Source organism: Pongo abelii, chromosome 19, assembly GCF_028885655.2.
Source record: "Pongo abelii isolate AG06213 chromosome 19, NHGRI_mPonAbe1-v2.0_pri, whole genome shotgun sequence".
NCBI lineage: Eukaryota > Metazoa > Chordata > Mammalia > Primates > Hominidae > Pongo > Pongo abelii.
In genome coordinates, this window is record NC_072004.2 from 27,386,526 (window position 1) to 27,409,227 (window position 22,702).

The window sequence follows — 22,702 nt, forward strand, 5'->3', positions numbered from 1 at the left end:
CCTCTCTGGACAAGCCACCCTTTTGGAACCCCTCCCCTTATGCCCCTGGCGGTGGCACGGCGCTGTATCCTGCCGGGGCTCTGGCCTCTGCTCTATCCTTCCTCTTGCTCTGCCTCACGTGTTTCTCAGGGGCCTTATGCCTCTGGATCTGGCCAAATGTCTTCAACAAAGATGACTTCCCCACTTCCTGCAGCTCCATGTCGTGATTGTATCTCTCTCCAAAGGTGTTTCGGCTTCATTGGGCAGCTCTCATGACCCTGGAGTTCTTGGTTTCCATACGTGTCTCAGACAGGGAAGCTTCCTTGTTCTCCAGGTTTCTCCTCATGGGTTGGTGGATTGCCTAGAATGAGCGCTAGGCGAGCGTGACTGGCCTTGTCTTCTAGGATAGGTGGTGTCGGAATTCCTCTGCACTTCCTGTCTCATTGTTGAGGGACATCCTCTCCTCTGCTCCTGTGTGGACTGACTCCCTTGATCTTGTGGCCGAAACGAATGTCAGGGAACCAGAGGGACTGGGCTGGGGCTGGGGCTAGGGCTGGGGCTGCGGCTGGGGCTGGGTGCAGGGGAAGTTGCATCAGGGCTACCAGGGAGGAGGAGTGTTTCGGGTGGGGCGAATTCTGCAGAAACTTCTTTGCTCCTCTGATAGGCATTTGAAAGCCTGGCTTGGGTCAGGAACAGGACCCCCACCCACTGAATCCCAGGTGTTCTTTGATTTCCGATGACATTGACCGAAAATTCACTAGTTCCCCCCTTCCACTGGCACATACCTGGACACCACCGTTTGTTTCGCCGTCTCCCGATATGCCCCCGGTGACACACATTCACACCATCTGCTGTGGGATACGCCAGTGCCACGCGTGGTCACATGGTCTCCACAGCGGATTCCCCCCTGATCCTGCCCGCACGTGTCCTGTAAAGCGCCCTCCGCTTTCCGGAGCCCCAGGGCTTATAGAAGTGGGGCAGACCATTGCTCTTTCAAAGGAGGAGGGAGGCAGAAGGCTGATGGATCAGTGAAGTTTCAGCTGACGCTGCGCCTTGAGGCCTACGGGATCATTCTGGGCTGCAGCAAGGCCCTGCCTGTCTCACCAGATGTGGTGAGCCCATCCTATCTCACTGGGAGGGGGCCAAATTCGGATCTGAACGGGAGTCCCCAGAACACAGCAGGCGTCCTGAAGCTCCCCTTCCCTCGGTGGAAGTCAACTCAAGGAGATCCTGAGGGCGGGACTGCTGGGGGTTTGGCCCTGGGACAGGGAACCGGCGGCCCCCTCTCCCACGGCGTCCCAAGCTGGACCCCGTATCCACACGCCACCGCGGCTGCAGCGGGAGCCTCGCTGCAGCCGCGCAGAGGGGTCATTATTTAAAGGGGACGCAGCCTGACTGCCAGGAACAGAGCGCGAGTCGGTCCAGCCAATGCGCATGCGCGAGGCGCCAGCGGCTTCTGCCGTCACAGTGCTTCCCACGGTTGTCTTAGAAACCGGTCCCTGAGGCTCGGCAAAGCAGGAGCCCTCCGTGGCAGTGCTTGGGTGGCGGGGCTCTGAGGCTCCGGCCTGACATCTCTGCGGGGTCGACGGGAACGCCTCCGGATGCCAAGAGTCGCAAAGGGCCGACCAGGATGAGGAAACCCCAGGCGGAGTCCGGGGGAGGCAGCACGGCATCCCAACCTCAGGCCTGCCCGGGCGCTGTTGGGGTGAGTCTCCCCAAAAGTCGTGCCGCCGTCATCTCGAGGACAGGTCGGCCTGCGTGCCCCTGGGCTGTTCTCTCACCCGAGGGTCGTTCTCGTCGAGAGCAGAACCCCGCAGCCTCAGGGGTTGCCTGGAGGGGTGTGTTTCAATGCCTCTGCTGTATGACTCTGTGTGTGTGTGTGTGTGTGTGTGTGTGTGTGTGTGTGTGTCTCCCATTCTCTCTTCTCTCTCTGTCTCTCAGTCTCTGTGTCTTTCTTTCCCTCTGTCGGTTAGTGTGTTTGTGCCCTTGTGCGTGTGTGTCTCTTGCCGAATGTGCCCCGTGTACCACAAAGCGATTTGTGGCATGTCGGCCTGTCTTTGCTGAGCCTCTTTCTGCGTCTCTGCCTGGGTCATGAGGCCGGTTTTCAATCGTTTTCGCCGCCGCGGATCCGCTTTGGGTGTGTGAAGGCCTGGCCCACGTGAGGAGATGCATCCGTTCCCGCAGCAATTGAAATCTCATCCCCAACATGGATTGCCTCTTTTCTAAGATCAAGATGACCACACAGCATCCAAGGAAAAGAGCCCCACAGGAGCTCTTTGTCTTGCAGTAGGGGAGCAGACCCACATCAGAGAAGATGGTTGTATCTTTTCACGGCTCTTCTCTGAGAAATGAAACCAAACCACGATACCGTGTAGAAGAAGAAGCCGGGAATGGGAGATGGCAACAATCCCTGTCACTGGAACGCTGGCCTCTGTGGACAAGCCAACCTTTTAGAACCCCTCCCCTTATGCTCGCGGATGTTGCATGGTGCTGTATCCTGCCTCGGCTCTGGCCTCTGCTCTGTCCTCCCTCTTGCTCTGTCTTCCCTCTGCTCTTTCTTTTCTCTTGCTCCTTCTGAGCTCTCCTCCCTCTTGCTCTGCCTCCCCTGGCCTAGATGCCTATCACTCTGGCCAAATGTCTTCCCTGTCTGTCAGGGACTTCCCAGTCCTTGACTTCCCAGTCTTTCAGGGAGACACTTCCTGGAGATCCCTGTCATGATTGTTACTCTGTCCAAACGTGTTTCTGCTTGATTGGGCAGGTCTCATGACCGTAGGGCTCTTCGCTTCCGTAAGTCTATCAGGCAGGAAAGCTTGTTTGTTTCCATTTTTCCCCTCATGGGTGGGTGCAATGCCTAGAATGAGCGCTAGGCGACCGTGACAGGCCTTGTCTTCTTGCCCGGATCGTGTCGCATTTCCTCTGCACTTCCTGTCTCATTCTTGAGGGCCATCCTCTCCTCTTCTCCTGTGTGGACTGGCTCCCTAGATCTTTTGGCAGTAACGAATGTCAGGGAACCAAGGGGACTTGGCTGGGTCTGGGGCTGAGGCTGGGGTTGGTTCTGGGGCTGTTGCTGGAGCTTGGTGCAGGGGACGTTTTGTGAGGGCTACCTGGGTGATGGAGCTTTGGCGGTGGGGTGAGTTTTGCAGAAATCTCTTTGCTCCTCTGGCATTAATTTCAAAATGTGGCTCCAGTTAGTCGCACCCCCCCCCCCCCCCGTTCCCGGGTATTCTTCAATTTTCCATTGCTGTGATGGAAATGGCACTTTTTCCCCGCTTCCACTGGGCACATGTCTAGACACCACCGTTTGTTTTGGTGTTGCCCCACATTCCTCTGGTTACACACATTCATGCCATCTGCTGTGGGATGGGCCTATGCCACGCGTCATCGCATGGTCTCCACCTGGGATTTGTCCCTTTTCGTGTTTGCCCGTGTCCTGTAAATTGCTGTCGACTTTCGGAGCCCCAGGGCTTTTAGAAGCCGGGCAGGCCAGTGCTCTTTCAAAGGAGGAGGGAGGCAGAGAGCTTTTGAATCAGTGAATTTTGAGCTGACGCCACGCCTTGAGACCCATGGGATCATTCTGTGCTGCAGCGAGGCCCTGTCTGCCTCACCAGATGTGGTGAGCCCATCCTATCTCATTCGGAGGGGGCCAAAATCGTATCTGAAGGGGAGGCCCGAGAACCCAGCAGGCGTCCTGAAGCTCCCCCTCCCTCGGTGGAAGTTGCCTTAAGGAGGTCCGGAGGACAGGACTCCTGGGGGTTTGGCCCTGGGAGAGGACACCCGCGGTACCCGCTCCCAGGCTGCCCCAAACTGGACCCCGGATCCAGTCGCTGCGGAGGCTGCAACAGGAGCCTCTCTGCTACCGCGCAGTTGCCATTGTTTAAAGGAGCAGCAGCCTGACTTCCAGCACCAGAGCTTTAGTCAGCCCAGCCAATGTGCCTCCACAAGGCTCTCCCCGCGTCTCTGACTGGCTTGTGTGGCCGGTTGTCAGTCATTTTTCCGGCGGCTCCAGTTTAGGTTTGTGAAGGTCCAGATGAAGTGGGGAGCTGCATCTCTCTAGTAAGAATTTAAATCACCTCCTCACCCTGAGAGGCCTCTTTTCTAGGATTAAGGCCTCCACCCCACAGTCAAGGATAAAAGCCTCACCGGAGAGGTCATTGTCTACCCGCAGGAGCAGTGCGGAGCGACCTTAAAGAAGATGGTTCTCGTTCGTCTCTCTTTCATTTTCTTGAGAAATCTAGCCACAGGGTAACGCAGGTTTTGAGAGGATGGGAACGGGACGTGGCAAGGATCTGTGAGCGCGCAGGCTGTGTTTCACATATCATTAAACATAGTCTAGTGAGGGTTCTGCAGATAACTGGCGTTTAAGTTTGTTTTATTGAATCAAGGAAAAGAAAAAATGCTGAGAAAATAATGACACATCTTGCCTGCCAACCCATCTGACTGTTACAAATTTAATAGTAATTTTAATTTATCTTCAATTGTAAAGGTCCTTGGCAGTAATACCTAATTTCCTAACATAGCCTTGCTTCATATTGTATGATTAAGATGTCATGCGTATCAGAGTATCTGGAAATTCTTCCCAACGTCCTTGACATAGGTGATTAATCACATTCCCAAAATAACATACCAAAATGAATAACAGAAAATCATTTTAAGTTGTGGTTGCTTCATGCACAAAACATTTCATGTGTGTCTGGCACTCTTCCGGGCACAGATTTCATCTTAACTTAAGTATTGAAATGCTTGTGCCCTTTGATTAATTTTTCTATTACTTTGATAATAAGCTACATTGAGGCCGGGTGCAGTGGCTCACACCTCTAATCCCAGTTCTTTGGGAGGCTGAGGCCAGTGGATCACAAATTCAGGAGATCAAGACCATCCTGGCCAACACGGTGAAACGCTGTCTCTTCAAATATACAAAGAATTAGCCAGGTGAGGCCAGGCTCTGGCTTATGCCTGTAATTCCACACTTTGGGAGGCTGAGGAAAGTATATCACCTAAGGTCAGGAGTTCAAGACCGGTCTGCCCAACATGGCAAAACCCTGTTTCTAATAAAAATACAAAAAATTAGCCGGGTGTGGTGGCAGGTGCCTGTAATCCCAGCTACTTGGGAGGCTGAGGCAGAAGAATCCCTTGAACCCAGGAGGCAGAGGTTGCATTGAGCTGAGATCATGCCATTGCACCATCAGGCCTGGGTGACAAGAGTGAAACTCTGTCAAAAAAAAAAAAAAAAAAAAAAACCTGATCTATACTAAAAATACAAAAATTAGACCCTGAAGGTCACGTCCAAATGAGAAAGACATTGTTTGGCTCAAATAGTCTGACACTAAGGAATAGTGCAGACTGGACAAGTGAGGTGACTGACACCTGTAATCCCAGCACTTTGGGAGGCCGAGGCTGGTGGATTACCCGAGGTCAGGAGTTGGAGACCAGCCTGACCAACATCATGAAACTCCATCTCTACTAAAAAAAAGGTCATGAAAATTAGCCAGCTATGGTGGTTCATGCCTGTAAATCCCAGCTACTCAGGAGGCTGAGGCAGGAGACTCGCTTGAACCCGGGTGGCAGAGGTTGTGGTGAGTAGATATCACACCACTGAACTGCAGCCTGGCAACAAGAGTGAAACTCTGTCTCAAAAAACAGAATAGTGCAGAGTAAGAGCAGATTTATGTATGTATGTATGTATGTATGTATTTTCAGAGAAGCAGGGAATCTGGAATTTTGGGTGAAATGTCTGTTTCCAGAAACTGAAAATGCTCTCAAATGGAAAATTCAGGCTAGCCTCTATCAAGCTTCTCCTTGTTCTATGTGTGAATAGCATGGGACAGAGGGAACAGCTTGAGCCAAGGCAGGATGGTGGGATGGGACAGATGGCCAGGGCTGCTGCACTGGGTGCGGTGGTGGAGGATTTGGCTGGAAGTGCAGGTGGGACCAGACCATGAAGAGTCTCAAACACAGACCTGAGGACTCTGACCTTTATCCTGGGGGTGGCAGGAAACCATGTTAGGTGAAGGAACAAGGCTGTTTCTCCCTCAGCACTAGTGCAAGGAAAGGCCAGGGAGGCCCTCAGTGGAAGCTTGCTGCTGGATTTGTTGATGTGCCTTTTCTCCTGCCTGCAGTAGGGTCAGAATGGCCTGGAGTACTGCACACATCCTGCCAGGAATAGAAGGCCCCACAGCTATAGCACCTCTCTTCCCTTTAGTTCTTTGGAAGGATGAGCACACTATTCAGCCTCTCTGAGCCTCAGTTTTCTCATCCATAAAATGAAGACAGTACACCAACCTCGCAGGTCACAAGGATGTTATGAAATTTGGTGAGCACAGCATAGCAGGTGTATTTTTGGGTCCTATTATTACATGTGAACCAAGTTGCCTTGTAGAAAAGGCACAGGCTCAGGGGACCTGTGTTTCAATCCCACTATACCCCTGTAATGCCCAGCTCTCAGGGATGATGGAAACATTAAATTCACAGAGATGATGCTTGTGCAACATCTGATACCCAGCAGATGCCTAAGAACCTAACCTACCACCCACTTGAGCAAGTACAAGCAGTCCTGCTCCTCCTGCAAGCACTGGGGATGCTGCCAACCACCCACCTTAGAACACTGCTCCTCCTCCCTCTCTGCAGGGGGCATTTTGTAGGCCTCAGTCGCTGGGCTTGCTGTCCTCTCACCTGCCTCTCAGCACGGTGCTCAGAGCAGGCATTCTTCACCTTTGCAAGAAGCTTCTCTATGCATCCCTGTCCCCAGGCTTGCTGAGTGCATTCACCTATTGTATTCTTTATAATCAGGACAGAGTTGCTCCCCAATGTGTAGATGAGGAAATAGAGACCTAGAAAGGGAAAGAAAGACCAACACTTTGAGCACCTTCAATGTGCCTGAGGCAATGTACCCATTAGCTCTGCTTCACAGCAGCCCAAGAGGGAGGTATTATTCTTCCCCTGTGTAAATGTGGGTGTTGAGGCTCAGAGAAGGGCAGTGACTTGTCCAAGGTCACATAGCAAGCAACCGTCAGTGGCTGAGGGAAACTCAGGTCTTTCTGACTTCAGAGTGTGGGATTTAGAACAAACATTTCCAACGTGAGATTGACAGATCCATCTCCCAGTGCTGTTCCAAGGACCAGATGGGGTCATAAGTGTGTGAGTAGCTGACATGGTGCCCAAGGACTGGGAGTAGAAGCAGAATCCCATCCACCTCCACCTAATCATACAGAGAAAAGAGACAGGAGCCCAGGGAGGGCAGTGCTGTGCCCAAGCTGTCAGCAAGCAGTAGGCAGAGCCCAGGCCCCTGCTTTCCCGTGCCCATCGCTTCCCAGTTCAGGGCAAGGCCACCTCTCCAGGGCCTTTCCCTCCCCTAGAGAGGAAACTCCCCAAGTTCCTCTGACCAGGCAGGAGAGTGAATGAGAGCAGAAAATTCCACTTCGGCACACACAGGTGGAGCCTGAGGCTGAAAGCTGGAATCCCAGACTTTGACACTCAAGAAGCCACCTCCACACTCTTTCAGCACCTCCACCTGGGACATTCGTGAGCACTTTGCTTCCCTCCCAGGGTAGAGGGGGTGTCCCGGAGACACTGGGGCCCTTAGAAGGCACTATGAGTTGGCAGTGACTACAGCAGTGTGGTGGGATTGCGGGTGGTGTAGGAAGCAGGGGAAGCAGATCACAGAAATCAGGATGGCCAGAGCCAAAGGCATCAGAGTCCTCTGCCCTTGCTCTGCAAAAAAAAAACCCACAGCATATTCCCCTCCCACTCCACACCTCCCACGGTCAGCAGTCGGTCCCAGAGGAGGAGCAGCGAGGCCTCAGGAGGACAGCAACCACGGCTGGCAAGGCGTTGGTGTTCTCCTGTTGAACTGCACAGGTTGTCAGCATCAGACAAGGTCGCTCTGTGACCATGATGGGTCAAGACAAAGCAAGGTCACTTGGTAGCTATCATGGCTCAGCTCATGCAAAACATGCACAAAAATGACCTCACACCCCTTCCCCTGTGTCTATGTCATGACCACTACCTCCTTGTCAATTGCAGCGTTAGCTTTGGTCTCGTCTTCCTTCCTTCTAGGTAAGATTGGGGAAGATGCCAGGTGATAGAATCCACCCTGCCTCTGACAGCATCCAATCTGGAGCAAAGGCTTCTTTCAACCCTCCCCCAAGCTTCCAATACAAGCCCAAATTCTGAAACAAGTCCTTTCCAACACCTCCTTCAGAAAAGCTCCCTGGCTCCAGGCAGTGCTTGCTCCCCTCCCTGCAGCAGGAAGCCCAGCTTGCAAGCTGCAGGTGTGCTCCAGGTGGTCACTGGATGCAGGGTATTGACAGATGGATCCCATCGATACCCCCACTGCATAACCATGTAAGCACATCATCCCCCACTTGCACATGAGGAAACGGAGTTCCGCAGGGTGGACAAGGGAAGACATAATTTGTCCTTCAAATGCGATACCCGGTGAGATGTGAGAGGCAGTACCCCTCATAACTCAGTGAGGCAGTGGGCACACCAGGACCCTCCCAGGCAGATCAGGTGTGTGGTCGCCCCCATGGCATAGCATGGGCGGAAGTTGGGGAGACCACACATGGGTCTCGCCACCTCTCCACTGGCCCGACCTCCCTGCAGACCCCCAGGACAGAGTCAGCATGCGCTTGCTGGCAGGCCTGGCCACCAGGGGTCTTTGCTTATGTCTAAGGTCCCTGTAGTTGTGGTTCACAGGATGGGGGCTGCTCCTGAGATTCAGCACCACACAGGCACTGCACAGCACTGTGCCATGGTGGTGGGCACTCCCTTTCCAGATAGGGCCCATGTTGCCAGCAGGCATGATGCATCATTTACCCTACGCTGAGTGCAATAGGTCATTTTATAGAAAAAATCGGGCCAGGCGCGGTGGTTCACACCTGTAATCTCAGCACTTTAGGAGGCCAAGGCGGGCGGATCACAAGGTCAGGAGCTCAAGACCAGCCTGGCTAATATAGTGAAACCTTGTCTCTATGAAAAATACAAAAATTAGCTAGATGTTGTGGTGGGCGCCTGTAGTCCCAGCTACTCGGGAGGCTGAGGCAGGAGAATCGCTTGAACCCAGGAGTCGGAGGTTGCAGTGAGCCAAGATCATGCCACTGCACTCCAGCCTAGGTGACAGAGCAAGACTCCATCTCAAAAAAAAAAAAAAAAAAGAAAAGAAAAGGAAAAATATTTGTAGATGAATGAAGGTGACTCCTTTGAATATTGGAAATGATTTTATTTTAGCCATTGGTCTGGCAGTCATTCTGATGGGGTGACATGTGTCCCTGCCTTAGTCAGCAGAGCACAGGAGTGTGCTACACCTCCCCTCAACTAAGATTCAGCCCACGAGCAGGAACGCCTGTCTTAGTGTCATACCAACAGAGAGGATGTATCTGGTTTCACCATTCACTGCAGAGGCAGAAATTACCCAGAAAGAAGAGACAGTCTGTTCCCAAGAGTGTGTCCTTTTGACTCAGCATGGGGGTCATCTCCCTTCCTTGGCCAGGACCCCCAACCTGAACACAGAGGCAGAGAACATGTGAAGGGCTCCCATTCCCAGGTGGTCCAGGGTACAAGCTCTGAGCCTGTGGTCCTGGTCACTACCCTTTTCTCCACAGCATGGCTGCCACCATCCTGAGCTGGGGCACAGAGGGGCTTTGCAGAGATCAGCATAACAAAAGCATCAGTGAGATGCTGCAATTGCAAACAGTGATACATTCGTGGGCTGCCAAGGCAGCCTAAGCTATTTGTTGCTGCACTCAGTGTCCCCAGACAGCTGTGTGGCTGTCACTGCCTCTGGTATGTCCATTTTACTTCTCTCCTCCTGCCTGAGCTTCTGCTCTGAACTCTGTCTCTAACTTACAAGAAGTCAAGCTCACTGGATTCTGAGATCTTCAGGGTCAAGGACTGTGTCAGTAGTTCATGTCTCTTTCTAGAGATCACAGCTTAGTATCTGGCACAGAGCAGATACTCAGCCAATGCCAAATGATTCATTTGCCAGAAAGCTGAATTTCATCCATAATCCTAGTCAATGCAAATACATTCTGCCGGTGGTGTGTGTTTGTCCTCTGAAGGCGTTTTCCCAGGCTTTGTAAATACATACAGGCCATTTAGAAATTTGAATTTCAAAGAATAAAGGAGCTTAGAAAGTAAACATTGGAGAAGTGTGGGAGGGTGGTATTATTTGCAAGACATTCCTTGGTCCTTGTGAGTTCTATACACCCTCGATGAGCACCGAGTCTGGGCCAGGCCAGACACCCAGCTGGACTCAGGAGATACTGAGGTGAGTAAAGCCAAAATGCCTCCCTTCAGCAAGAGGCAGGCAGTCACACCAAAGTGATAAAGGCACAAAACCCAGAGGCAGCAGAGGAGCAAGGACTACCTTGTTCCTGGACAGTGTGACCTCAGGGAGAGCTTTGAGAGGAGGATATCTGTGCAGGGCTTGGAAGGATGAACACAAATTTGCTGAGCAGAAAAGGGAGCCAAGGAAATCCCGATGGAGAACAGCTTGGGTGAGAGTGTGAGCCACGGGATTGAGGGGCACAGGCATGGAACTGGAGGAGCAGAAAGAATGAGGAGGTCAGCAGAGGTCAGTCACAGAAGGGTTTGAATCCTGGTGAGGGAGCAGTGGGTGCTGCACAAGGGACATGGGCCTGGAGGAGATGCAGTTAGCTCTGAGTGAAGATGCAGCACGTCATCCACTAGGGAACCACAAGATGCAATAGAAATAAGAACCCTGAGAAGCCTGCACAAAGGATGAGAGGCCCAGGGGTAGCACCAAGAAGGTCCCTGTCAGAGGCCAGCTTTGAACGGAGACAGAAAAGACTCTTGAGGGTCTCAGCTGCTGCAAACCTCCTCAACAAATCATATTTTACCTTCAAATATTTGCTAAAGAATACTATTGGAAGAGCAATGGTCCATTGATAATAATTATTCCCTCACTGTACATTTTTTACAATTCTCAAAATGCTCTCGGTCCGGTGTCTCATTGGAACCCCCATATAATCCCATTTTACAAATAGGGAAATGAGGCCATGTGATGTCACACCGAGGTTTGCAGCAGTTCCAGGATAGAAAATAGGGAGCACTTTCATCTCAGCCCTGGGTATAAGTCTCAAAGTTCCTTTTCTGGGAGCGGGTCCTTGAGGCCATCCAGCAGCCCATAGTCCAAGTCTTCTTCTTCCTCCTTGGGCTTCTCCACACCTGTTTCCAAAGCCTCCTCCTCCTCCTTTGTTCTCAGGTACCACTGCCAGCTATTGGGCAGGGAGACCTCCTGCTGCTGCCCATCCTAGGGTGCATCCTCCAACATGGGTGTACCGTGGTTCAGCCAGCATCTACACCACCTGCAGCCCAGGTCTCCTGTGGTGGGCCTGAGGTTCCTCCCTATCAAATGGAGATGTGCTGGGGTTGCTGCCTTTGCTGAAGCCCATGTCCAGGTCATCTTCGGGGTGGCCCAGGGTACAGGGCTCTGGGGACAGGCCAGAGGGCTGCAGGGGCAAAAACCAAGAGGATGAGGGGATCTCTGAATCAGACCGCCTGGATCTGCATCCCAGAGACTAGCTGCAAGGCCTGGGGAAGACTGGTTCACCTCTCTGGGCATCAGTTTCCTTCCCTGTAAAGTGGGAGGTATAACAGATTCACTCCTACAGTTGTCTCTGAGCTTTACAGCAGGTAATGTGTGCAAAGTACTTCGCACAATGCCTGGCACATGGTAGGTGATAATAAACAGGGTTACTAGGATATCATCATCTGAGCTAGGTCACTCATGCACTTCTTCAATGCTTCAGGGTTCCCCTCCATCCCTCACACGGTAGCAGCAAGTGAAAGGGCTACCCCTGGCCTTGAGGAGCTCACATCTTCTCATTTCACAGGGGTCTCCGTCCAGTGACCACACACGCCTGGCATGCAATAGGCGCCTCATCCACATCTGGTGACAGAGTGGAAAGCAGGTCATTATCATGTATTGTTTGGCACAGAATCTGCAGTAGGGGACAGAGAAGTGAGTGACTGTAGTTGTCCTCACCAATTCCTGTCCCTGAATTTTCAGGGATCAAGAGGCCTTAGCAAGTCTAGTACCAGGGAGTGGGCACTGTGTTGTGGGGCAGGAGGCAGCTCCTGAGAAAGGCAGTGAGGTGAGGAGAGGAGCTCTGCCTTTGAGGTCTGGGAGATCCTTCACCAGGACCTCACCAAAGGCCCTGGGCAGGTCATCCCTCCTCCCAGAATCTCTCTATGCTCTTCTGTATAATGGGGCTAGCCTGGAAGAGATACTTGCGCAACCATGTTCAGAGCAGCATCATCCACAAAAACCAAAAGATGGAAGCAACCCAAGTGTCCATGGATGGATGGACGGATCAAAAAAATGCTGTCTATGCATACAGTGGAATAGTGTTCAGCCTTGAAAAGGAAGGAGATTCTGATGCCTGCTGCATCAAGAATGAACCTTGAGGACATTAGGCTGAACAAAAGAAGCCAGACCAAAAAGGCAAATGCTGTACTATTCCACTTTTCCAAGGCACCTAGAGTAGTCAAATCCACAGAGACAGACAGGAGAATGGTGGCTACCAGGTCCTGGGGAGGGTGGTGATTGGGGAGTTGTTGTTAAATGAGTTACAGAATTGTAGTTTTACAAGATGAAAAGCATTCTTGAAATTGGTTGCACAACATTGTGAATGTAGTGCCACTGAAATGTAAACTTAAACATAGTTACACAGTAAATTTTAGTTTATTTTACCACAGTTTTTATAATGGGGTAGTTATGCCTGTCTTCTTGTGTTGCTGTAGGATTTCATGAGATAACATATAAGGAACCACCCAGCATGTTGCCTGGCACATAGTAACTGCTCAATAAATCACAACTGGATGTTATTGAGATAAAGTTACCTGATTTCTCTGAGGCTTGCTCTCTTCAGCTGAAAATTCTCCCAAAATATATTAAATGAGACCCTACTGTAGTATACTGGGTTCATAAATACCACTCCCCCTTTTCCCTTCCCACAGAGTGCAGTGAATAGAAGACACTTCTCTGCACCCCAAAAGCTCCATGCTGATTGCGAGAAGGAAATGCTGGATGGAGGGGTTCCTGGAACTACTGTGAGGGGTGAGCTTTCCCCAGATGTCTAGAAATGAGGCAGAGGCCCGACATCTTCCACCCCCACTAAGGTTGCCTTGCAGTTCCCAGCTGGCTCTATACTTCCTAGAAACGGCCACTTTTCTGCCTCCATTACCTCATAGCCCAGTCAGCACCATTATCATCATCACCATGATCGCCATCACCATCCTTACAATCACCAACACTATCATCATCGCCATCACCATTCTTATCCTCACCATTCTCACCATCATCAACACCAGCATCTTCACCATAACTATCACTATCGTTATCACCACCTTCACCATCACCATCCTCACCATAATAATTATTGTCACCCTCCCCATCCTCATAATCATAATCATTATCAACATTGCCATCGCTATCATCGTCACTATCACCATTCTCACCATCATCATCCTCATCATCATCACCATTATCCTCACCATAACTATCGCTGTTATCATCACCACCTTCACCATCACCATCCTTATCATCACCATCACAATCACCACCATCACCATTCTCACCATCACCATGTTCACCTTTACCATTCTCACCATCATCATCACCTTCATCATCCTCAACATAACTATCACTTCATTATCACCACCTCCACCTTCACCATCACCATCCTCACCATCATCATCACCACCATCACAATGATCCTTGCTACATGGAACCATGCATTCTGGGTAGGAGGGCTCTTGGGTCAGGGCATCTAACACATCTCGTAGGATAGAAACCCAGCCCCTCAGGGTCTCACAGTTGGTGATGTAACTGATTCTTGTGAGGTCATGTTCCTCTGGGTGATGTGGGATGTCGCAAGACCAATAAATATGGGCTGAAGCCCATCACATCACTTCTTTTTTTGTAAAATAAGCTCCATCATCAGTAGTAGTTGTATGATAGCAGAGAATAAGAACTCAGCAAATGTAAATAATTTGATGCTATGAGAAGCATATGAAGCGGAATCCATATTCCGATATGCATCTATTCCAGTGACGGCAATTCTTTACCACTTCCATGAAGGAAAGGAGAAAATATTATTACAACATTACCAGAAATCTGTCCGGTCTAGGCAAGGCAGTTCCTCTTTCCAGGGTCTCAGCATTGCTCATTGTCGGCAGTCAGGGCACTCATCTGGGCAGTGGGCAGCACTGCTGCAGGGAAGTTCATGTTATTGGAAACATGTAGCATCTTCTCCCGCTACCATCGCCACATTGTCCATGAACCCACTGGGCAAACGATGAGGAATCTGGGAAAAGTTCTCATAACCAGAACATAATCATCCATATCAGGATATCAGCATTCACCCAACACTGCTGTCCAATCAACAGCTGCTATAATCTCATCCAAATTTTCTCAGTTGTGCCCTAAATACATTTTTTTTTTGAACTTTGTAATCCAGGATCCAATCCAGGATTTCCCATTGCATTAATTGTCATGTCTCTTAAGCTCCTTCAACTTCAAACAGTTCCTCTGTTTTGCCCTATTTTTCATAACCTTAAGAGTTTTAAAGAGCATAAGCATTTATGAAGGATGTGTTCACCTTTTTCCATCTGATGTGTTTCCACATCCAGACTTAGGTCATGTATCTTTCACAAGAAAACCACAGAAATACTGCTGTGGTCTTCCTAGGACATCACAGCAGGAGGCACATGATCAAGTTTTTGCCAGATTTCTCCACCACAAAGTCATCATTCTTCCAACTGTAATTGAGAAGTATTTTATATGAAGATATTAATTACACATACACATGAATGTATATTTATATGTAAAATATATACAAAATATTATTTCAATGTCTAACCAATATAAAAGTTATTAATTAGATATGTTTAATTTTATTTCCTACTAAGTCTTCAAAATCTGGTGTGTGTTTTACCCTGACAGCACATCTTAGTCCAGCCTAGCCACATTTCAAGTGCTCGATATTCACATGGCTGTGGCTACCATATTTGTCAGGGCAGCACTAAGCACTAAAGAACTTCTTCCTTGGAGAAGTTCTAAGCTTTCAAAATGTTTGGCAAATACATTTTATAAAATTCTTCAGAATCCATAAATAGGCAATTACACATTCAGTAAGCCATAGAATCCAACATGACATTAAAAATGAATCCCTCGACAAAAAAGAAGGTAGGCAAAATTTTCTTCAGACCAAATGGACAAATCGATTATGATTACCTAACATGCCCATTATTACTTATTAACATCCTTCATTAATACCCCCAAACCCCATCAACAGGTAAATGAATAAATGCATTCAGGCCTATCTGAACAATGTCCCAATTCCTTACCATTCTTACTTCTTTTGCAAGCAGAAAAGACTCATTATTAGCAAAGACTATTCAGATAGTTTGTTCTTATGCCAGTAGTTGTAATTTCCTGGAGGTCTATGTGATATCAATTATGTACTTCAATACCTCTCACAAGTACTTTTCCTGTTTGGCCATTTTCTGCAGTATATCCATGCTCCCATTTTCTGTATTCTTTTATTTCTATCCTAGACTTTTCTTTCATCCTATAATTCTTTATCCTAAAAATATTAATTTAATAATAACATCACAAAATAGTGTATTTCTTCAGATGATACTTCAAATTGATACTTAATATACGGAAATGACTATCATGGACTTAACCCACAACATGTGAAATGTATGGCTCGTTCTACTGACATTATAAAGGAAAGTTAATGACAACTGAATTTCTGGTCATTTTCCACCCAACCAGTTGCTTATAAAATGGCAAGGAATTGTAGGTATGTACACAGTGGCTATTTTTTGGTGGGGTGTTCAGCAACTCTCCTCTTGAGAGCCCCCCTTTTCTTTGAGGACCATTTCAATGAGCACCAACTGGGCCTGACCCAATCTACCAGCCCCAGCCCTAGAGGTGATCATGATGCCCAGCTCTGGCAAAAAACTCTACCCTTGGATCATAGCAACTGTTTCAGTACTTTTTTTTTTGGAATCATAAGGAAGGACTCTTGCTTTTTCTACCACTGTGGTCTGCGAGGACAAAGTAAAGTGGGTTATTTGTCACACTATCTCTTGCTACAGAGAGAGAAGAGAGTCATCTTCAGAAGGAAAAAATGAGGCTAAAACAAAAGGAAAAGTGTCGAGAGAAAGAAGGAGAACATTTCTTGACGAATTTATATAAGCCCCTGGGTCCAGCTATGCATGACAGCGACTTGGGTTAAAGCTCTGTCACTTATAGGACCATTGACTTAAATATAAAATAAAGTATTGAAAGCTTTGAACTTTTAGATGAAAATACAGAAAAAAAATCTTTGTAATATTCAATTAATCAAAAGTGTCTTAGATGAAGCCCCAAAAACCAAATGCACAAGAACAATTAATAAATTGGACCCCATCAATATTAAGAGCATCTGCTGTTTGAAAGATAGTGTTATGAGAACAAAAAAGAAAACTCAAGGGGAAAATACTGGCAAGTCTCATATCTAATAAGGGATTTGAATCCAGAGTATATAAAGAAACTATTAAAATTTAATAATGAGAAAATAAGCAAAGAAAAAAACAAAAAAGGAAGAAGCAAAAAAAATGTGAACATACACTTTACCAAATATATACAGATGGCATGTAAGTACATAAAGAGATACTACATATTATTAGGCATTATGGAACCACAATAAAATACTATTGTACACACATGAAAATGTCTAAAACTTTAAAAGAAGGCCCATACAAAGTGTTGGCAAGAGTGTGGAATTCTTATATACTGCTGATAAAAATATAAAATGGTACAACCATTTCGGCAAACATTTTGATGGTCTATTAAAACTAAACCTAAACCTATTAGCTATTACAATCCTAATATTTACTCAAAGTTATAAGAACTTATGTACATGAATGTTCATTGCAAATGTATTTGTGTAAGTCCCAAACTGGAAGCAATGCAAAAACCCACCAACAGGCAAATGGATATATAAGTTGTGACCGATCTGCACAATAGAATACTACTCAGTAATAAGATTAATGACCCATTGATGCCTGCAATATAGCTGAATCTCAAAATAATTATGTTGTGTGAAAGATGCCAGATCCCTCCAAAAAAGGGTCCATACTACACTTCATTTATATAAATGTCTAGACAAGGCAAACTCTTTTATAGTGACAGATTGGTGATTGTCAGGGAGAGTGGTAAGGTAGGAAGATACAGAAAGTTTGGGATTATAAAAGGGCAAGGGGAAACTTTTATGAGGGCTGGATATGTTCATTATTTTTATTTCGGTGATGGATTTGCAAGTACATATAAAAAATAACACGCAATGGAAGTAGAAACAGTATTTTTGTTTCTTTCTTAAAAAAGCACAATTTACTTACTAATGGGATGTGTGTGCCTGTTGGGCACAAAGCACAACTTTTCAAATCTTAAAATCGGACTGGATCTCAACCACTGGACCTTATTCCTATTCTACACTGACTTTAGCACAATACTTCCTTTCATCGCGGTAATTAACAACACCCACCTTAAAGCTAAAGAAATGCACTTCTAACTACTTTTGAAACTATGAACTGCCTCAGGCTAGTAGTTCTTAAGGTCTGCAGCAAATGTTGCTTTGTTTCCCTCAAAAATATACAGCCTGGGCAACATGGCAAAACCCCATCTCTACTAAAATTACAAAACTTAGCCAGGCATGGTGGTGCTTGCCTGTTGTCCCAGCTACTCAGGGAGGCAGAGGCTGCAGTGAGCCTAGACCTCACCACTCCACTCCAGCCTGGGGGACAGAGTGAGACCCCCATCTCAAACACACACACACACATACACATACTCACACGCTATCCGCTGCTGCCCCTGTCAGTTAAACACAGCATCTCAGGGCACCTTAGCACACAGTGTGAGAGCCGTGGTCCTAAACACTTCAATTAAAAGTGAAACATCTCTGGCTGGATTTTTAGAATATTCACTTTTTAATGTTTTATATTATATTTAATTTTTATGTTTTAATTAATTTATCTGAATACAATAATCCAGACATTTGGAAGTAAAACAATGGAAAACATGCCTGCAAACACTAATCAGCACAAAACTCATGTTGCTATGTTATTATTGACAGTTTAGACTTAAGCCAAGAAATATTGCTAAGATAAAAAGGATTTTACGATGTCAGTCACCAGAGAAGTATGCCAATTTTAAATATGTCTAAATATAAAATATCCCTTCAAATTATTTACTACAGAAACTGATATAACTAAAAGAAAAATGGACTAATCTACAATATAGATTTTAACATACCTTTCAATTACCGGTGGAACCAACAGAAAAAAATCCATAAGAGAAAGGGAGATTTGATGAACACAATGAACAAACTTGACATAAACTGACATATACAGAACAGGACACTGAACGACTACTGAATACACGTCCTTTTCCAGTGCACGTATCATATTTACCAACATAGATTATATGTTGGAATTTAAAGGGACTCATCAGTCATGGCATTTTGCCTAACTTGTCTGGCCTTCAACAGGGTTCAAATACAGTTAAATTCTTATTTCATCTAAAGAGTCCTATCCTTTTTTTTGGAAATTTTACCGCAACAATCTAAGTTTGCATAACAACTGAACCCAGCCCTTGGAACTTGAAGTTTATCCTAGCCGAAGGCAGATTAAATCGTCTAAGTAATAATGTCCTTCAAATTGTTGTCCCCTGCTCCAGTAACAGAGTATAGCTCCAAGAAGCTAACAGACTGTTTGTCCTTCATGGTATACATTCTATGTTACATCAAAACACGGTATAAAGCCTTGAAATCAGCAGCAGAGAGAAAAAGATCAACAACCATCTAGCTGTGACCTCACTACTTCGTAATTACACTTTTAGCTGACTCCTTTACTTGATTCCTAACTGCTTATTTCTGGCAGGGTAGCACTAATCCCTGACCAAGCTGACCTTTTAAGAAGTGAGCAGAATGAAGACTCTACCACCAGTGATCAGTTTAACAAGCTGCAACACTGGTCAATGGCTGCAACTCTAGTCACTGGCTGCAACTCTAGTCACTGGCTGCAACTCATATTGTGGGTTTTAAGAGCTCAGAATTAACATGGAAATACTATTGACTCCAAAAGAAACCCAGAAATCTCTGGGAATCCAGCAAAGATAGAAAGGGTCCTCTCAATAGTCACCACTCACACTTTGCTTTGTTTTGGTAACCATTTTATTACATACGGAGAATATCAAAAAAGTATGCATTTTCCTCATTGTTATTGCTAACCCTAAAATGGTAAGGCTCTTGCAAGTTGAAACCCCCAGGCTCTCACTGGCCCTTCAACAGAAGGCAGTGAAGTCACCTGCAAGAGTGATCACCCAAAAGCTTCCAGGCTGGACAAGTTGGGACTCAGTTCTTTCAATTCCCAAATTCACAGTTCTCTTGGGATATGGTTATTTATGGAGCTCCTGAAGATGAGAAATTCCACCCAGGAAGTTCTGTTTATAAAAATTACTCACATCTAATTATCTCAGGAGACATTAACACAGCAATGTTGAAAATTTTCCATTAATTGTTAATCCATGGAGAAAAACTGGACAATTATTTTTTAAAATATGGAAAGCTTCATATAATACAAATTATACTACCACATGTGATTCAACTTCTATTCATTAATGCCAGAGAAGTTAATAATTACGAATTGACAGTGGTTGAAAAAAAAAATCATTCATCATTGGAGAAGTGCAGAAGGTTTAAAAGAGATAAGAATTAGTTTTTGGCTTTGGGGCGTTTTACGCTTTCCAAAAGATTTTGCTCTTTTTTTGCTCATGGCTTTTTCTCTCTCTCTTTCTTTCTGATTTCAGTTTCTTTTGATTTCTCCTGCTTAGAAATGGTGAGAGAACTTTGGATGTGGAACGTGGAGGAGGAACACGAAGTGGGGATCTGCACTTGGGGTGCTCAACACTGCGGATGCCCAGCAAAGGCACTGCCTGGTCCACCTCCCGGAGGGGTCTCTGTGCCCCAGTCGGCATCGCAGATGATGGTGAAACTTTTGGTGTGGCAGAAGAGTGTCCACAAACTTTGGAAGGTATCCGCTGCATCCTCCATGGCCGTGTATGCCTGCCGAGGGCGATCTTCTCGGGGAGCGGAAAAGTCTCGTTCGTGGGCCAGGGCTGGCTGGCTGGAGCCACTTGGGCGGCGCAGCCCTGGCAGAGGTTCAGGCGGCCCCGGTGTCGCAAGCGGCTGTGAGTGATGCCTCTTTGGGGCCGGAGGGGTCCCAGGAAGGCTGCAGACCAGGGCTGACCAGCGGGCAGCATGGTGGCCGCGATGGAAGGTGACGGGGTTCGCAGCGCCAGGGGGCCCAGCAGACCCCGAGCCCGGGCATCCCGCATCGCCAGCAGCACCGCGGGGAGGCCTGGCGCTGGTGACGCGGCGGCCACTGCACGAGGCCCACGACCCAGTCCCAGAGGCCAGCCCATCGTCAGCTAACATCAGGAACCCCAGGCCAGCTGAGGCCCGGGCCCCAGGGGCAAGACAAAGGGCAGAGGCTCCGCAGGCGGGGCCGAGAGCCGGCAGCGCAGGCCTGGCTCCACCGCCGCGGAGCTCGCAGGGCGCAGCAGGCACCAGGCAGCGACCAGGGCTTCCAGAGGAGGCTGTGCACCCCCGCAAAGGCTCCTGCCCGGCGTCCAGCCTCTCCGCGGGGACTCCACGTGCACCCCCTCCTCATTGTCCTTGTCTAGGGCCTAGGCAAGGTCCTCGCTCCCATGGCGCGACTCCTGGGGCGCAGGAGCCTAGGCTGAGCAGGTGGAGTAGGGTGAGCACCGCCAAGAACCCAACGAGAGTGGCGCCCCAGGGCGGAACAGGAGGCCGCATTTAACGTGTCAATCATCTCAAAGATTTTATGACGTCTTCTTTTTTTGACATCTTATAATATCTGTAATGTTTATTATATCTTGTGATATAATTATTAACACCACTTCATTGTGATTATTATGATTATTTTTATACCAACACATCTTCAATTATTAATATTCCCAGTTGCTAAAGAAAAATGAAAACGACTAGTTTTGAAAGCCTTACTTCTGCCAATGGAAGCACATTCCAGCATGTCGCCAACGCAATCCACTTTCCACCACTTTCACAAGAAACGTTACTGCACAATTATACTATCCTACCCTTATATACTTTGTGTGTGTGTACTTGTATGTATGTACATTATATATGTTATATATATATATATATATATATATATAAAGTATGCCAGAGATGAACAAGTATTAGAAAATTAAATGCACACAGGTCATGTCAGTGCTATGTATAATGTGGTGTACTAAGTATAGATGTTCAACAGTGTGGAATCTAGGCTGGAACAAGACTTCTAGTCTTAAGCAATTCTTTCTAGGTTCAGTCTCTGCAAATAATGCTCTGTATCAAATGTGCGAGAAAACTAATGGGTTTTAAAGACTATTCTATGTCAACTATAACATTTCATTTGGGGATTTCTGTCCCTTATATTATCTACCTCATTTTGGATGGATTCCTTGAGGCCTGGTTTATTTTTCTTTTCCTTTCTACACATCGCTGCTTAGAGTGATGAATGGAGTTGTATTTTGAATAAAATAGTTAAGCAGCATTTTGTGATCAAGGAGCATGATGGTACTTAGACCTACCATTTCTCGTTATGGTGGTTATGGTTACGGTGGGGCTGGTGTGTTTACCTGGAGCCTGAATGTCCACTGGGACATGATACCCACTGGGATTTTTTTGTGTCAACCTGGTCTCTGATGTCCTCCTGGGGATTGGGTATCCACCTAAGGCCTGATGTTTACCTGGAGCCAGATGTGCACCCGAGGCCTGATGTCTATCTGTGGCCGTATGTTCACCTGGGGACTGATGCACACCTGAAGCATAGGTTTTCACCTGGGGCCTGATATCCACCTGTAGTGTGGGTGTCAACCTTGGGGCTGATGTTCAGCTGGCGTCCACTGTCTACCTGGGGCCTGGTGTACACATGGGGCCTGGGCATCCACCTGAGACTTGATGTTTAATATGGCCTAGAGTTCTTTTGGGGCCTGTTGTACCCTGGAGCCTGGGCGTACACTTGGAGTCTGGTGTCCCAGCTGGACACCTGGGTCCCAGCTGGACACCTGGGTCCCAGCTGGACACCTGGGTCCCAGGTGATCTTCAGGCCCTAGGTGAAAACTCCAGGCTCTAAGTGGACAACCAGGCCCCAGGCTGATGTTTACTGGGGCCAGATGTCTACCAGGCCCCAGGTGAAAACTCCAGGCTCCAAGTAGACAACATGACCCCAGGTTCCAGGTAGACACTGGAATCCAAATCAACACCAGGCCCAAGATGGACACCCAGGCCTGTGGTGGACATCAGAATCCAGAAGTTCATCTGGCTCGAGGTGGATATCAAGCCCCAAGTGGATACCTACTCCCCAGGTGGATATCAGGCCCCACTTTAACACCAGTCCCTGGGTAGATACCTAGGCCTCAGGTGGATATCCAGTCTCTAGCTAAGCATCAGGCTCCAGGTGGACCCAGGCCCTAGCTGACTGGGGACTAGTGTTCATATGGGGCCACATGTCCATCTGGGCCCTAGGTGTCAACTTGTTGCCTGATGTCAACCTGGGAGCTGGTGTTCACCAGAGGACTAAAGTCCTCCTGGTGCCTGATGTCCATCTTGGGACTTTGTGTTCACCT

General features: G+C 47.6%; 1 protein-coding gene across 1 annotated transcript; it reads left to right on the forward strand.

Annotated features, from left to right (window-relative positions):
- The first annotated feature begins 1,484 nt into the window (after nt 1–1,484).
- LOC134759408 (protein FAM182A-like) lies at nt 1,485–21,174 on the forward strand. The gene is made up of 3 exons (XM_063718489.1): nt 1,485–1,684; nt 12,958–13,057; nt 19,859–21,174. The coding sequence occupies exons 1-3, from the start codon at nt 1,610–1,612 to the stop codon at nt 20,245–20,247; spliced, it is 564 nt and encodes a 187-aa protein (XP_063574559.1). The 5' UTR covers nt 1,485–1,609; the 3' UTR covers nt 20,248–21,174.
- Nucleotides 21,175–22,702: the final 1,528 nt, after the last annotated feature.